The sequence below is a fragment of the Populus trichocarpa genome, chromosome 4 (assembly GCF_000002775.5).
Source record: "Populus trichocarpa isolate Nisqually-1 chromosome 4, P.trichocarpa_v4.1, whole genome shotgun sequence".
NCBI lineage: Eukaryota > Viridiplantae > Streptophyta > Magnoliopsida > Malpighiales > Salicaceae > Populus > Populus trichocarpa.
Window position 1 is genome coordinate 18,160,041 of NC_037288.2, and position 18,231 is coordinate 18,178,271.

The 18,231-nt window shown below is 36.5% G+C and overlaps 1 protein-coding gene and 1 pseudogene across 1 annotated transcript; one reads left to right on the forward strand and one right to left on the reverse strand.

Annotated features, from left to right (window-relative positions):
- Positions 1-431: 431 nt before the first annotated feature.
- Positions 432-1,457, forward strand: LOC7470024 (cytochrome P450 84A1-like; annotated as a pseudogene).
- Positions 1,458-5,391: 3,934 nt separating this feature from the next.
- LOC7470025 (zinc finger CCCH domain-containing protein 19) lies at positions 5,392-17,462 on the reverse strand. The gene is made up of 10 exons (XM_024600108.2): positions 15,952-17,462; positions 15,743-15,822; positions 13,489-13,676; positions 11,233-12,148; positions 11,009-11,136; positions 10,590-10,649; positions 10,465-10,515; positions 9,188-9,258; positions 7,997-8,151; positions 5,392-7,888 (listed from the first exon to the last, which is right to left on the reverse strand). Exons 1-10 carry the CDS (start codon positions 17,313-17,315, stop codon positions 5,811-5,813), a joined length of 5,091 nt encoding a protein of 1,696 aa, XP_024455876.2. The 5' UTR covers positions 17,316-17,462; the 3' UTR covers positions 5,392-5,810.
- Between the last annotated feature and the right edge of the window lie 769 nt (positions 17,463-18,231).

The window sequence follows — 18,231 nt, forward strand, 5'->3', positions numbered from 1 at the left end:
TATTATGCACGTAATTTCGCATTTTTCATGTTGAAATGTACTTTTAATCAATTGAAAGGCTTCAAAAATTTAATCATGCACATCCATGGGCTGGGCCTAAAACCCACTTTAGGTCACTACTCCTAGTCCTAGAAGTGTTCTCACAAAATGAGCCTGGCCCATTTCAATTCACCTCGATGGGATTTTCATCCACTATGTCCAATAAATGCAGTTTTTGAAATTTTTTAGGTAGTAATTTGATAAGATACATTTTTTTAGGAATAAGATTAGCATTACTAATAATTTATTGGGTATGCAGAGTAATTGGAGAACCAAAAATTGTTTCTCTGTACGACAGCGTTTTATAGATGCTGCTAATTCACTAATCTCTCTATATACATGCAGCCATGCAATGGTTATTGCCTGTTACCCCAAGAGTCACATTGTGCCAAACACGAACCCATGGATTCTCTCCAATCTCTTCAAATTTCTCCGATGCTTTTTTTCATCTTGGTCTCTCTATCTGTCTCCATAATTGTACTGATTCCGATGCGTAAGAAGCTCCCGTACCCTCCTGGACCAAGAGGGTATCCGATTATTGGCAACATGGGCATGGTGGACCAACTGACCCACCGTGGTTTAGCTAGACTCTCTAGACAATACGGTGGGCTCTGCCACCTTCAAATGCGAGGGCTTCATGTTGTGGTTGTGTCAACACCAGAAATAGCTCGTGAAGTCCTCCAAGTCCAAGATATTGTTTTTGCCAACAGGCCTGCAAATGTTGCAATTGTCTACTTGACCTATGATAGAGCAGATCTGGGCTGTGCCAATTATGGTTCATTCTGGCGTCAAATGAGAAAAGTCTGTGTCATGAAGCTATTTAGTCGAAAAAGGGCTGAATCGTGGGCCTCCGTAAGAGATGAAGTGGAATTTATAATTAGACAGGTGTTGAAAAAAACAGGTGAACCAGTTAATATTGGTGAGCTGGTGTTTGCATTAACAAGGAGTATAACGTACAAGGCTGCTTTTGGCTCATCTCCAAATGAAGGGGCAAGAAGAGTTTGTGTCAATTTTGCAAGAATTTTCAAAGCTTTTTGGAGCCTATAATGTTGCTGATTTCTTTCCTTGGTTGGGTTGGATTCATGCACGGGATTTCAATAAAAGGCTAGCTAAGGCAGGAAATCCTGAAGATGGACAGGGGCCAAAGTTTGTAAACTATTTTGGTTCTTTAGATGGGTTCATTGAGACAATCATCGACGAACATTTAATCAAGAAAAAGACCAGCGAAAGTCTCAATTCCAAAGATGAAAATGAAGAGGTAGACACAGACATGGTGGATGAATTACTTGCCTTTTACAGTGAAGATGCTTCGAAAAATAATTTTGACGAATCAAAGTCCACCATCAAGTTCAACAAAGATAATATCAAAGCTCTCATCATGGTAAATTAAGAACATTTACTCTATGATATTCCCTCATTTATTTTTTATTGATTATAGTGGCATAAATTTAACATCAGAGCAAGCTAGAAAGTAGAATCTCTCGCACTAATCAATACGTTTTTTTACAATTATTTCTCTCGTTTCGCCTCTTTTTTTGTCTTTTTTTTTTTTGTCTCTATTTACCTCATTTTTCACTTTCGATCTTATCCATTAAAGATTCTTTGAAAATCAACACAGCTTTTGGTGAACAAATGGCTATTTTTTTACTAAGAAATATATAATCCATCAACTCTTCTACCCTTGACAAGGTAGCTGCATTATAATATTTGATATGTAAAATCACTCCACCTCTTAAAGGTTCATAAGTTTTTACTATTTCTTTGGTTCTTATATATTAAATGACAATTTGTTCATGCTCTTAGTTTAACTAAAAAATGGTTAAACTTTATATAAATTATTTAGATCTCAAATATAGAATCTTTAATTCAATAAACTATCCAATCTGTTCATTTAATTAAAATTAAAATAATCAATTAGAAATTGGTAAAAGCATTCAGATCAGTATGGTGGGCAAGAAAACTAGTTTTAAACACATGCATTTGTACTTCGCCTCTACAGGATGTGATGTTTGGTGGAACTGAAACTGTGGCATCAGCAATAGAACGGGCAGTTGCAGAGTTAATGAAGAGCCCAGATGACCTCAAGAGAGTCCAGCAAGAACTTGAAGACGTGGTTGGCTTTAATCGGAAAGTCCATGAATCGGACCTTGAGACTTACCTATCTCAAATGCGCAATGAAAGAAACCCTACGTCTCCACCCTCCAATCCCTCTCCTCCTACATGAAACAGCTGAAGATATATACTATCCTTAACGGGTATAGAGTCCCGGCGAGATCGCGTGTCATGATCAATGCATGGGCTATCGGGCGTGACCCGAATGCAAGGGCTGTTCGACTTGTTGCTGTGCCAACTTATAGGTTGAATTGTTCCTTTTGAAGTAAAAAGAGGGAGGGAAGAGGAAAATGGCGGTCAATCTCTTCAGTATCTTATGGTTCCATTGTCTCAGAGTCTCGACATTATCCTTAGTACGTACTTAAGTATTTTGTGTGCAACTTTCTTACTTTACCCGTCTTTCCGTCTCCTGCTCTGCTAGGTTCATGTGTGAGTAATGGTTCAAATTAAGCCTGAAAAACGATAGTCATGACTTGTTCTGTCTTTTCGATATTTTGGATGGAAGTATAAAACTAGCAAACGAGATGTCTACAAGTTGGATTCTTGGTGTCTCCTGGGATCTTCAAAGCTATTCTGCTACAACATATAAGCAAAGAATAGACTTGGGGCTATGCTGTGAGCCCGCCTAAATTTTTTTAATGTGAAAAAAAAAAAAATCAAGGCAATGCAAGTTTTAAAACGAAAAACCAATTTTTTTTTTAAGATTTGGGTCATTAAATTGATTAGATTTAATAAGCTCAACTAATTTAAATAATACAAATAAAAAATACAACGACAATAAATAAACTGATAAAAAAATTAACAATGAAAAAAAAAAAAGTCTACCCGGGTTAGCATGTCAAATCCATGACTTGATCATGATATAACCTTATCGAAAGCAAACTAAATATAACCATGAAGATCAATTATAAAACAATCTAATATTCAAGGGTGAAACTGGAAAAAAAAAAAAAACAATGAAAAGAAATTGTGTCAGCCCGGGTTAAGCCTCCAACCACATAAAAAGGAAATTAAAAAAAAAACATGAAGATCAACTCCCAATAAATTAAATGTTTAATGATGAAGTTGGAAAAAAAACTAATTTTATAGAAAGACCATAGTCAGCCCATATTAACCTTTAAAATCTGTGACCCTGGTCATAAGTTTAAGACTAACACCATTGAAAACAAACCTTAAAAATAAAAAAGCAAAACTATAAATCAATAAATTTTCAAGGGAAAAATTAAAAAAAAACAATAAAAAATACCCTCCAAAATAAAAGAAATGAAAATTAAAATAGTGAGGACTAAATTTGACACAAAAATAATTTGATATAAAATGTTGAGGGTGAAATTAAAAATTCAATTAGAAAAGTAATAAAAACAAACAAAAATCAAAAGAATAGGGACAAACTTTAAAATTTAAATCAAATCAAACCAAATAATGAGAGATGAAATTGAAGAAAGAAGTTAATAAAAAAAAAAGAATAAAAACAAACCAAATAGCAATAAAAAAAAAATGATGATAAAATTGTATGCAAAAACCAAATGAAATGACACATGTATTCTTTGGCAGGGAGAAGAGAGAGAAAAAGAAGGGGGAGAAGATAAAAGTTTATCATAGCCCAACCAATGATTTGACAACCACATGTGTGGCGCCGTTGAAAAGACCATGACAAGATGCTTCTAAAGCTGTCTTGGAAGATGATGTTTGGATAGTGGACGATGCTGCACGCACCGCTCGAAAGGCGTGGGTGTCGTCCACATGCTGGCTCATGCGTGACACACACCGAGAAATTTTTTTAATTAATATTTAAATTATTAAAAAGATCAAACCACTCTCAACCCAACATGATAATTATAGAAAAGCCAACTTGAAAACGCAAATACCCTTGGTTGCAAGGTTTATTTTTTTTTTGCTTCAAGGGCATGGATGTATTTATATTGTTCATAAATATGTTAAAAGACCAAATCAACCTCGGTCAACCTTTTAATTACAAAAAAAAACCAACATTAAAATAAACAAATACCCCTCTTTGTTATTTTATTTTATTTTTGCTTTTAAGGGTGTAAAAGTCTTTATACTACTCTTACAAAAATATAAAAAGACCAAATTAACCTTATTATACCTTTAAACAAATTTTACTTCCAAGGGTGATATAGTCTTTATATTGTGCTAATGCAAGGCTAAAAAACAATTATCCCAAATAATTAGATAATGACTGATAAATGCTTTGAAAACTACCAGATAAACGAAAGTTAACAATTTTTTTTGTTGGAAGCTCAAAAAAATAATTAAACTATTCTAGTGAATAAAAATATCAATTATGTATTGCTTTAAGGTTCAAATAGATAGCATGAAAACCCAATAAAAAATCTCACACATTACATGCCCATCACTTGTAAAGGTCACACTTCTAACATTTTTTATAGGCTAATTACCGGTTATTGGTTCTCGTGTAACGTTGCGGGTTTATATTATTTTTTTAGTAAAATATTTCAGCGTTGTAAGCGCATTTTAGTCTTGACTAATTAAAAAAGTTGGTTTTATTTGAATCATATTGAAAAAAAAAAACCAACGATAGCAAACGGGAAAACATAGATACGAAAAAAAATACACTATCAACTTGGATTGAATGATAAAATTAAAGGGAATAAAATTTTTATAAAAGAGTTAAGAAAAAAAATCGTTGATATGATTTTGTTCCTGTCGTTACCAATCTAAAGAGAGGCGAATGAATTAATTTGGACGTGGAAAGAAAGCCCTATTTTGGAACCCCAGATTAGCTAAATATTTGGTTAAACCAAAGATTATGAATGTGTTCGGAAGTGATGGTGGTGCATCAAAGCGATCAAGGATGTGTTTGAAAATATATTAATAATTGTTTTTTAAAATATTTTTTTTTAGAAAATACATCAATGATTTGAAAAAATATATATATTAATATGAAATAATAAAAAAATAAAAAAAATCAGTTTTTTTAAATATGTTTTTAAAATACAAAAATAAACCGGCTTTAAAAAAAAAAGGGATAAATTGCGGAAAACTTAATAAATCAATAGACAATGACTACCATGCACCCAATATGTATTTTTTTTCATAAAAAAGTCTACTATACCCTCCAACGCCAACACACCCAAGGACATCCATTTACGTGGATTTGCTTCCCATGTCATGTGATTTACCACGTAATTCGATAGTGCGAATCCCGTGAACAAATTGATATGATCAGATCAGTTACTGAGATAAAGAGAGAAGAAATAAAAAAAATCAGGTAATAATCTCAAGGCATTTCATCGTCAACCATAACTTAAACAAAGGCTGTAAACATAAATTATAACTCTTTATCAATCACAAGACGAAAAGGGCACAAAAATTGTCACTCGATCAGCAACCTAAACGCATCAAATCAGAAGTGTCCTACTAGCCTTGTATGGAAACGGGACATTTGATCCCAAGCAGCTGCCTCGACTATTCAAATAAACCGTTGACATAAAGGTGAACGGCCGAGCATCTACGCAGACGAAAATCCAAGACGGGAAATGAACGAGCTGATGCAAGAGGTTTTTAGAAGTATAAAGCATCAATGGATGATGATTATTATAACATCAAACTTCTATCAAAGAACATAACTGTACAGGGATTAACTAATCTATGCTGCCCCAAAATTCCTAAAGCTCTCAATTATGCATATAATCACATGAAGCTCCTTTTTTGCAATGCCCATGTTCATGGTGGTATTTGCAGATTCTCTGCCCTTTAAATGGAGGCCTGGGGGAGTCTCTGCTTCTGTTAAATGATGACTGCCTATTCCATGGCTTGCCTCCACCATAACCAGAATCTCCACCATGAGAACCTCTATCCCTTTGGCTCGAAAACCTATCTCTATCTCCATTTTGATTTGCATCACTTCCCCATGTACCTGCATTCCCAGTAGGCACTGACCAATTTGTATTTGCATTCGGAGGAGGTGGTGGCCCTTGACTGGGTGGTACCCAACCAGTGTTTGCATTTGTTGGTGCTGGCCCCTGACCAGATGGTCCCCAACCTGAAAATGCATTTCCAGGTGCTGGCCCCTGAACAGGAGCACCACCCCAAGCAGGATTTGCATTTCCAGGTGCTTGTCCCTGGACAGGAGCTCCCCAACCAGGGTTCACATTTCCAGCTGATGGGACCTGACCAGGCACAGCCCACCCCTGATTTGAATTTGCAGGTAAGGATACTCCCCAGCCCATGTTTTGATTTCCTGGAATTGGTCCCCAACTGGTATTTTGGTTTTCTGGCCCTTGCCTTGGAGTAGCACCTTGGTTGTCTGTAATACCCATGCCCCATGGTCCGCTGGATGGAACAGAAGGTTGAATGTTTGATGGTCCTGGAACGGGAGCTCTCCAAGGATTGGTGCCCGTGCTTGGCACGGGGGAAACCCCACTTGGATTTCCTGTGGTCAAGGATGAAGAGGGGTTCCGGACAGAGGTTTGTGCATTGCCCCAGTTACTATAAGCACTGGGCTGTGAGGGCATCAAAACCAGATTATTTGCCTCTGGCTTCTGGGATTGGGTACTTCCCCATGCTTGAGATCCAGCCCCAGTTACTGCATGTGAGGCATACATTTCTGGCCTTGGAATTGAACCTGCCCCCCATCCATGTGTCCCGACAAGAGAGTTACCACTAGTCCCCGGCTGAACCAGGTTCTGGAGACTTCTCATTTCAACAGTTGCGTTAACTGAAGTTCCACTGGGATCAAGTACTGAATGCATATGGGAATTGACCTGTACCCTGGGTGATTCACCTGGCAACGTTGATTGAGAATGCATTTGAGGACCATTTGAAGAAATTGAAAGCATGCCTGGTTCTAACTTGGGCAATGGGCTCACTCCATGAGACATTTTTGATGGAGTCCCTGAGATAACAGTAGCACCTTGCAGTTCTACATTGCCTCCTGAGGATTGATTGGCTCCTAAGGCAGAACCCACTGGTTGAGCAGGAGTTGGTGACCATTGGCTTTCAAACACTTGCCCCTTTGTCAAACTTGGGGTTGTTTGGCCTGGAGTTGGAGAAGGCAGGTTTGTCCCAGAATCCCACCTATCCGTAGAGTACTTGGGGACCTCAACTGGAACCGGAGCAGCTTGGGCTATATTCCCTGTAAATGACGATGGTAGATGCGGACTCTGAACCAATTGAGTCTTCAGGAAACTATTGTCCACTGCTGGAGGGTCTCTCTGGAAATTTCCAGACAGTGCTTCAGTCAAAAGTATGGAGTCATCTTTCGTCCCAGTATTTCTCCATATCCTCAAATCAACAGGAAAATATCCAGTATTACTCCATTTCCGCAGCTGCACCATCGAAAATGGTCCTTGAATTTTTCCAGATGGATCCTGATAGTGCCATATTTTTTCCGCTTCATTCACTTTGGAAGCAGATTGTGTGACCACTGTAGATGGAGTTGAAGGTGAAATCTCTAGGGCAATCCCAGGAACAGATTCTGATATTACCGTAGAATTAGTACTCTGGGACTGCTGTGTTTGTTTTTCTCTTCCTTGACCCCAGAAATTCTCATTCACAGACTCACCACCTCCAATGTCATCCCCTTTGCTTGAGAAACCTTTATCAGACAAGTTTCTGCTTAGCTCCCGATTAGTGCTTGAATAACTTTTTGATCCACCCCAGGTATCATTTGAAGTAAAACCTCCTTTTCGGGGGGAAATTGGCTCCCTCCCTTTCCTGCTAAAGCCACTACCTCTAGGTCTGAGAGAGTTCTCTGCAACAGCAAAATGTATTTCATAAATAAGAAGTAATAAAAGATGTAAATATAGTCAGTATAAGTTGGAAGATTAGGTTTGAAATGCACAAGAAAAAGAGAAAGGACCTTGTCTCTTATCTTCTGTCTCGCCTTCATCTTCATCTGATTCATGACTTGGATCCATATTTGGGTCTGCATGTATTTCTGGAATTTCTTCCAATCTACGCTGCCGCTCCTCAGGTGTTTTTAGAAGCTGCAACTTCTCTACACATTCTCTAAGCGTGAACAGAAGTCAAGGACTACTTAACTATCCAACGGAATGCAACCATTTTCTATAGAAAAAATCCAATGATCATGATATAATAGAATAAAGAAAAGTGTTCTGGTCTTCTACTTGATCAGATTTCTCTTCTTTTCCATGGATGAGGATGCTTATATCAAATCCTAGATTGAAATAGGACATTCTAGCCTGCTTTAGAGAGGAGCTATTTAACTGGATAAGCTACCACAAAACAACATTTAAACTTCATATCAGATCATCAATAGCAATTTGTATATAATTATAAGTACATCTTAAATGCTTGCTTGCTCCATGCAAATGAATGCATATTTTGCACAAGGATGTGGATAAAGGGACTGATAACGTGTTGTGCATCTAGAGCAATATTCAAAACCGTTACAGGTTTTGTCAACAAAACAACCAAGTATAGAAGTTCTTAACAAACCTACTAGTCACTATCATATGAATAGAGCTCACACAATCTCCTTTCTTCAAGAAATATAATGAAAAGAGATAAGGGCCAAATCCAGCAGATGGCAATTGTTGTTTACATAATCACCAGGTTCTTCCTTGAAAGAAAGGGGAGTGGCAAGGCGAAAAGGGTTGAGCATGATGTCCATTTACATATTGTTTATTTTAAGTGAGAAACATTTTAATCCCGCAATCCAACCAAAGAGAAAAATATAATGAATTCCAGCTCGCAGGTTAAGTATCGTGACACTGAAAATAGAGAAGATTATCAGATCGTGTAAACTATCCATTTTCAGTTTGGATTTAAGAGTTTATATCATGCAGCACCTTTATCTCAACCAGCTTGCAAGACTTAAGGATTGTTAAGCCGAATCACAAATGGAATTAGATTACCCACTCAACAGCTATTGAGGCATCCAGAATGAGGCTACAGAAGTCAGAGAACACTCACAACTTCCATCATATGTTCAGAATGTAAAACAGGACATAAAATGTTAATGACTGCAAAAAACAGAAAAATGTAAAAATGATAAAATTGCCAATAAAATTTCACAAGCAAAGGATATTCCTTTCTGTGTCCCATATCACTAGCTCGATCACGGAGATGACTGAGACGTGTAATCTCTGACTCCAAGGACTGCATCAGAAGTAAGATCATTAACCGCCATAGAAAACAAACTTCATTGCATAATTATCACATACCCACAGCATAACAAATGAAAAGAGTATTCGATAAGCAAAGCCACGGTTATGATGGGGTAAAAGAAACATATTCAAGATGCTTAGCAAAACAATTGAGTCTACATGAGAGGTAAATTCACAGAAAAAGATCTCAATAACATCTACTATAAGGGTTGAGCAAATGCTCCTCAAAAAATAAAGTTGCTCTGAAAAAAACAGTGTTCATTTGGGGAAAAGAGGATATACAGGCAAAAGTTATAGATTGTCATGTGGGCAAAAATATTTTGCATTACCACAAACACCCATCTAATTGAGTTTATATAATCTTCTATGCCATTTCCATCTGAAGCAAAATCTATGCCATTTCCATCTGGACATCTGGAACCAAATGAATTCAAGAAGTTTTAAATCATATAGCACCTAGGGAGATTCCATATTTTAGAAGGAAACAGATACTATCAAAGAATCCAGGTCTGCTAGTTTGCTTGAAAAACAGACTCAGAGATTAGGAGACATTCAATACCAAGTAATTTAGTACTTTAAGGTAGCATTTTATAGGGGGGGTCAATCACTGATATGGCTGGCACACTTATTCGTAGTTAACATATCAAAAGATTGTGATGAGAGAGGCCCCTGTCCACAGAAAACTTCTTCTATTGCTCCCAGCCAGTTGACTCTAAGTTGGGATACAAGCCAAATGAGGTGAAAATTACATGCTATACAAGTTGATTTATTATAACTGTTGATTCCTCCAAACCTTAAACAGGATGCTTCATGATGCCAAAAAATGCACATCTTACAAGGTTTTTTTAAAAAAAAAGATGAAGAAAATGTTCTATCGATTTTTTGCTAACCAGATATTATTTACCTTTACTGTCAAGTTTGGACCCATATAGTCTCGGTCAACTCAGCTCTCTTTCAACTAGAAAGGATTTTATTTATCATATAAAGGCAGAATATGTCGACAAATTAATCATTCATTTCTTTGAAGCTTAGCACCATCCATTTTTTGGTTGTCAATCATTTTTTTTTGTGCTGTCAACATTACATTTTGGTTCAACATTACTCATGATGGAAATTGACCATATTCCAAATTTGTCAAGGAAGATCAATAGTGAAAAAGTGAAGTATTGCAACAATAGATCACATCAAGAAAACTTACATCCTGAACTCTGACTGCCTGGATTGCAATGGCCTTTTCCTGAATGTCGCCCTACAAGCAACAAATAGCCTTTTAGGACAGAATCCAGTAACCTAAAAAGATAAATAAAAAGAAAGGTACATTACCACAGTCAACCGATTGATAAGTCCACATTTTATGCTCTGGCGCAGACGCTTGCACTCATCCTAAAAAATATAAGAAGATCCAGTTTAATGAGGAGATATTCATATACCAAAAAGCATCACTGCTGATATGTAAACAGGAAAAAATTTCATTAAAAAGCCGCTCAAAGCAAACATTGCAGATTAAAAAACAAAAACAAACATCAAGCATAAAAAATGACTCTGGCAGTTATAATGACTTTAAAGAAACATGTTTATGACTTCAATTATCATTGGCAGGTGTAGAAAGAAAAAATTCCTCTCATATTCACACATCAATTTTTCACTCCGAACTGGGATTGCTGAAAATTCACCTTGCAGTGAAACCATATTAACAGAAAAGGGCAAAAATAACCTGAAATAAAAGTGTTAACACTACTCACCTCTGTGAATTCTTGATTTGAGATTATATCAATTGATACAAGCTCTGTCTTGTTTAAATTTAATATTTCCAACATAAAGCTAGTCATCTTTTTGCCAACTCTGTAAGGCTCGGCAGCTTTGCTTGTACCTGCACACATCGTATAAAGATTTTAAGATCTTTAACAATTTCTTCAGGCCCAGGTCAAAATTCATGCAGAATGCGGATAGTTATCTATAAATTCACCTATAACTTGGACCAACCGATATAAATCTTGCTTTTGAGCATTGCCGGATATTCTTATTCTCACAAAGGATCCGACAGCTTTATCATGAAAAGCTTCAGTATCTTCAATTAGATCTTCCAGAAGACTACGTCGCAAATAAATCAAATTGATATTGTGCATATTAATGGCTGCATAGTCGTCAATATTAGATTGCAGTCCTCTCCCCTCACCCTTTTTACGTGATTTTCGTCGCTTATCCTTACTTGCCTTCGTAAGAGCATCAGAGTTCCCATCAGCCTCCAACTGACTAGATTCAGTGTCAACAACACTCCCTTGAAGATCATCTGCCTGCGAATCATCTTTCAAAAGAAAATGAGATTCAAGAAGCTTTAACATTTCAAAATGCCCCACGCGTGGTTTCCCAAACAAATTCTCAAGCCTAGAATCACAAATTATTTGACTTTTGCGACGAGGATCACGAAGTTTGTTCCTTTTTATGTAATCAAGCAGCAAAGCCTGTACATCAAATTGAGAACAAGCAGATTTATCGCCATTCTTCATGTGCATAACAAACTCCAAAAGTTCCTTTGATGCCCACTCAACACTTTCATCTGCTGATTCCCCTTCAGCCCATGATACTGAGCCTGGTGAATCCTTCTCCTTTGCACGAGACCTCAACCGTTTTTTAGGCTTCCTTCTTCTAGAGGTGGTGACTTCTGCATCAGCAGAACTGTCTGATCCTGATCCTCCATCATTATGCACATCATAAAGCTCATCAGCCAATTCCTGCTTTCCAGTATGTGAATCGGAACCTTTCCATGGATTTTTAGCCTGAGCAAGTTCTTCCGGTGTTAGAGAGAGCCTCTCTTTTAAATCATTCCAGTAATCCTTGAAGAGATACTCCCAGCTGCTTTTGTCATCAAAATCTACTTGAACCTGCAAAAATACAAAGGAATAGGCACACAGAAAAGCTTAAAAGGAATATATAAAACAAAAAATAAGAAAACACTTCAACAACCAAGTAAGAGAAAACAAGAAAAATTGATGGAAAACTAACACTAAGTTTGGATAGGAGCAGTTAAGGAGGACGGAAAGAAATGCAGCAAATGAAATTTCAAAGGCAAAGTGCTAAGTGCTAACTACTAAGGAAAAAAGGCAATTTGATGGATTAATTTCAAGATATAAGACTTTCCTACAATAACAGGCTACTCAAGAGGATCTCCTGTACTTCCATCAAATATTCCCTCTTTCTGCTACAAAAAAAAGGCACCTTCTTAAAGGAAAGGCAGTCCAGACCAACCTCTGGACCATGGACAAGCTGCTTTTAGAACCGCTTAAGGAATAACAGATTGTTGGAATTCCCCAAGTGATACATTCTTGAAGAGACACTGTATTGGAGTTGTGAGAGTTCCTATAACCCCCAATTCCCTCCTATTAAAAAAATCCAAATCACCAAATTGGGTTTTAAGGAGGGAAGGATTGAATTCAAAATCTCCTTTACCCTAAGATGATGAAAGATTTGTTTGTACTTTTTATAAGGCAAAAAAAAAAAAACTCTACCTTCTAACTGAATACGAAAGTGGTACATTACTGATCTTTCCCCTCTCATTAAAAATGTAAGGCAAGGTAAAAACATTGGTGAAGCACCAACTTCAGGATGAAATGAAGCTTGTTTACAGTTAGTTGAGGCTGGAAAGGATGCATTAGTTCCTCAATTGGCAGAAGAGAAAACTGATCGCAGCAACATCTATACAATTATGTGTGTGCTGAACAGGGATGCTCCCCTAAAAAATGGGGAACAGTACCCTATAAAGCAAAAGTATGATTAGATAATAACATGCATCTGCAAGATATGTAAAAGGAAAAAACCACCTCCAAAATATAATGAGTGAGATTAAGAACATTTTTTTTTAAAAAAAAACCTCTTTTTCCTAAATCTCTCCAAAAGAAAATGAGAGAAGAGAGCTTAAAAAGTCAGAAAAAAGATAATGCAGGAATAAAATAGTGATGCTTTTAAATCTTTATTTTTTTTGTATATGCACTAGCCATTATAGGTACAACTGTCAAATGATAAGATTTCGTATTCAGCACTTATTTTCCATGGCCAGCATATTTGCTAATCTACATGCCTGTTGATATTCAAAGAGAGCATAAGGGGAACAGTCGAAGACGAACACAAAATGACACCAAAATTGTAGAGCTAATAGCTAGATGCTAACTAGAAAGAAAGAAAGAAAGAAAGAAAGGGAAAAAACATATCATAAGTTTGGACATACCGTTTCCTTGCTTCCTTGCTCATTCCTTTCAATCAACATGATAGTTTTCATGCATGTCTCACAGAAGCCCTTGTTACCTCTTACACATAATATGACAGCATCTTTAATGCATCCCTTGCACAAGGAAAAGGTACACGTATAGCACATATAGTAGGCATTCTTCACACAGTTGCTACACAGATGCCAACCTAAATCAACAAAGAAACAAACCTCATATTAGATAGAACAAATGACCAAAGTTAACATAAATTCAAATGCAGGAATTCAATGAAAACAAATGAATAGATGGTAACAGATCTTGAAAGAAAAATCATAGATTCCCAATAGTATTCACATCTGCATATCAAATGACAATAATTACCAGTAATGCCATATGTGAAAGAGCCATCAACAAATTTTATGCAAGAGAAACAAAAAGACGTTTCAATGTGCTTACCACATCTGCCATGCAATGAAAGCATCATACAACAGTCAACCATCATTGTCACTAATGCAAACAAAGCAAGTGATTTACCATTCCATTTACAAAGAGGGAATTTTTGTTTCCCTGTATTATAATACTACCTCACATTCTTTCAAACTGAAATGATCTAGAATGCAATTTTGAGATACTAAAACAAGATCTCCAAATTCTCTTTCCCATAGAAAGTACTTTCAGATGAACTAAGAGTCTCTAAAAGTGTGTTCTCCGCATATCAAATCCCAGTGTTCTGCCCAGAACACTACGATTATTACATTCAACATCTCTTGAAATTGATAATCTCACTGAACAAGAAGCTGCAAAGAAGTCAAGTATCTTGTGTTTTACATGGCTGTTCTGCTAAATACAACAATTACCACTTGTCAAGTTCAAGAAGCAAGGATCAGAAATCAGAAATCAGACAAAGGGCATCTATGCACTTGCAGGAAAAAGGGTCCTTTATAAAATGCACTCAGGAATCTTGCAGCTCGAAATGATACAATACTCCAGCTGCCATACCCTATAAGTATAACAAATTGGTTTGAATCCTCACCTCAAACTCCCCCCTTCTTTTAAAGTTTCTTTTACATGAATGACAAGACCCTTAACAATTGTTTCTCATGCTAGTAGAATTCTAATATTTTTCCTTAGTTCTACAAACAAGCTACTGTGAACAAATAATAGTTTAAAAAAAAAATCATATCCAAGCCCTTAAATATGTTGATTGCCACAAGTGAACAATCAACTAACGTTCTTTTTGCTTACAATTTTCCATAAATAAAATGATTTGAAAGAATGCAAACCATTTTTGCACGATAAAATTTATTCCCTCTCAACCATTTTAAAAAGAATATACTCTCTAGTAAAAAAAACAGAATATGTTGCTCTTAGCTTCTATGGTTACTTGAAAACTGACCCAAAATTGTATAAAGAGGCCAAAAGGACAGAGCTGAGAACATGTATAATATAGTCCTTCACAGAAACATGTTTACAGAGCAATGGAATCATCGCATCGGTGTTAATGCTAACAATTGTCCTGGAGATCTTAGATATTTTATTGACCATGTAATTGAATCATTGATTTTTGTTTTCACTTTCCACTCACCACACTTTGCCTAATCAAACCCAAACATTGCAAATACCAGCAATTAGTTTGGTTTTTCAACAATTCACGTGCCCTAAACATTCAAGAAAATGTAACATGTCAAATGATGCACAACAACCCAACCGGGTGAGTTTGCAAAACTTAAATAATGTGATGGGCAAGAACTTCTGTCCCTTCACACAAATCTTCTGTGACAAACTTTGCTGTTGTGTACATCAAACTTTTTTGCAAAGAAAAGAAAAAATAACAACTTAAATACTTGAAAGCAATTTCAATTAAAAGAGAGATGAAAAAAAAATGCCAGGATTATGATAACTATGGTTTGAGTATTTTGGTTTCCTTTAAACTAGACACTACAAGTGGCTTTCTTCTTTCCAAGTGCTGTGAGGAAATTTGGACTATCTTTTGCAAAAAGAAACACTGCCCACACTAAGTAAACACACATTCTTGCTTTTTCCATGACAAAATTTACTTTCACCTCTTGCAGTCATCTAAAAATATATGAGAGCAAATCACAAGTGAAAAGAGCCACAAGCAACATCATAATACTCCTGATCAGCAGAAACAAAACTATTAAACACAACACAGTAACAAATAATGAATAACCAAATCCAAATAAGCTCCATCAAATAAAACCAAGCAAAATGACTGGTAACAGCAAGGAAAAGTTTTAAAAAAGACAAACTTACCACAATTCCATCGACCTTTTGCCCGAAAGAAAGCCTCATCTCGATTAACACAAGAAGGATGATAAGCCTTAGAGCAACCCCTGTACAAGCAATTATAAATTAAAACCATAAAATAAAAAAACAATAATAACACCTAACACAATAATGAGCATAGAACTAGAATTACAAAACACAGAGCAATGCTTCGACAATTAGTTCATTATTTTTACCTGCGATCACACAGCACAAGTTCACCTCCATCAAAACAAATGAAACAGACATCCTCCTCCATCTTTTTCTTTGATGTTGCTCTAGAGGGAGTTTTAGCATTCTTTCCCCGCTTCCTCTTCCCACCACCACTTCTACCCACTTCTTCAACTCCCTCCCCCACTCCTTCAGCTTCATCTGCCATATCATCTCCTTCATTCCCTTTCTCTGCCATATCCATTTCTGTATCCTCTTCCTTATCACCTTCCTCTGCCACGTCAATCATTTTTGTCTCCATAGCTTCCCCTTCCTCGTCAATAGCCTGCTCTGTCCCTCCTGCAACATCAGTTGTTTCTAATTGCCCTGCCACCTTAATTTCCTCTGCAATGTCTGTCATTTCATTTTTCTCATCCTCTCCCGTTTCCTCTGCAAAGTCTGTCATTTCAACCTGCAATGCTGACTGCTTTTCCTCATTAACTTCTATCTTCTCCGCCTTCTCTTCCTCCACAATCTCAGTCATTCCAACCCGCTCCACGTCCTCCGTTTCCCTTGCAACATCAGCAACAACTTCTGTCTTCTCCACTTTCCCTTCCTCCACAACGTCAGTTATTTCCCTCTGCTCCACCGCCTCCATTTCATCCCCCACACCATATATTTCCGTATTATCCACTCTCTCTTCTTCTTCCTTCACCCTCACAGTTTTAGTTTCCTTCACCACACTATCCATCTCCACCTTGTCCACCACGTCCGCACCCTCTTTTTTCTCCTCCACTACATCCGCATTCTCCATATTCTCAGTATTCTCATCCTCTGCCAATTCCTCTTTCGCTTCAGCTACCTCCTCTTCCATTGCCTCTACTTCCTGACTCGATGTCTCGGTCTCTAATTCCGCTGCCACGTCAGCAACGCCCTCTGTTTCGGTGTCCATTTCATTGTTTCCAGCATTCGCATATCCGCTCACATCCTCATTCCTCTCCTCTTTAGCAACCAAATCTCTATTTTCCACTTCTTTCTCAACTACCTCTCGCGGTGCCTCAATCTCTCCACTCCCCTCTGTAGCCTCCGCGACCTCCTCGCCTTCGCGTCCCTCGATCACCAAATGTTGAGGAGAAACCGATCCAGAGTCGCCTACAACAAAATCCTGAGCATCGCTCATATCGACAACTGTTGTTTCTGTTTGAGATTGTGGCGGTTGTGATTGTTGTTGTAGTAAATCGGTATCAGTAATACCGAGTTGAGACGCGTTCGACTCGTTCAACTCGGCCACAGACTCCGTGTCTGTTGTTGTTGTAGTAGTTGTTATTGTGGTTGTTAAATTAGATTCGTTTTCGAGTTCAATAGAACTTCTGGAAGGGTTTATTGAATTCTCTTCTTCTTCGGTTTCCATTTGGGAGAGATTGAAAAAAAAATTGAGAAACCCTAAAAACAATTAGGGTTTTGAGTTTTTAGGTGAAATTCGTGTCGTTTTTTCCTAAAATGTATACACAGAGTAAATAACAAATTTGAGAGAGAAGAATTCGCGCAGGAGATAAATTGCGTTTGGAATTGAAGGCAACTTCAAAATACCGCATCTACCCCTAATATAAATGGGCCTTATCTTGTTAGGTGATTTTGGGGTCAAAGCACATCCATAATGAGCAAGTGCGAAGAACTGTGGTTGTTTCTTCCGTTGGACACCGTGTTGTTTATAATAATTTTATTATTTTTTAAAATTTATTTTTGATATTTTCATATTAAAATGATAAAAAAAAGTTAAAGAAATTTCATAAATTTTCAAAAATATTTTTTAACCACAAAAATACACTCTAATTATATTTATGGTTGGTGCTTCGCTGTAAAACCAGACAAAACTTCTAAATTTGATCTAATATCTAAAATTACAATTCATTAAATCTTGTACCCGGGTTTAATTAAAAAAAACTTAATTCTCTACTAATTTAGTTTTAAATGATAAAATCATGAAAAAATATACATATACTAAAAGAAAATGATATTTTTCTATAGAAATGGCATAATTGTAAATTTTGCTAAATTTGTTTTGTAACGGAATTGTAGTGGTGATAAAATTAAAATTTTTAGCTTTTTTTTTTTTAAGAAAACAAGTTTTCTTTATATTTGTTTTCTTTATCATTTTATACTTGTCCTGTTTATTACCATTTTTTATCTTTATTTTTTGTAATATTTTTTTGGTTTTTCTTTTTTTTTTCTTTACATTTTTTTATAAAAATATTATTTTTATTTTTTATACTTTGAATATTTAACACTCTATACCTAATCTATTTATATCATTCTTTTTATTCTTA

Bases quoted from the DNA above. Each gene is read 5' to 3' on its own strand.
- LOC7470025 (XM_024600108.2), bottom strand. From the start codon at position 17,315: ATGGAAACCGAAGAAGAAGAGAATTCAATAAACCCTTCCAGAAGTTCT. The intron at 12,149-13,488 runs GTATGTCCAAAC...GTATTTTTGCAG, and splicing joins AGCAAGGAAGCAAGGAAACG to GTTCAAGTAGATTTTGATGA. The intron at 9,259-10,464 runs GTAAGTTTTCTT...CTTCTGATGCAG, and splicing joins AGGCAGTCAGAGTTCAGGAT to TCCTTGGAGTCAGAGATTAC.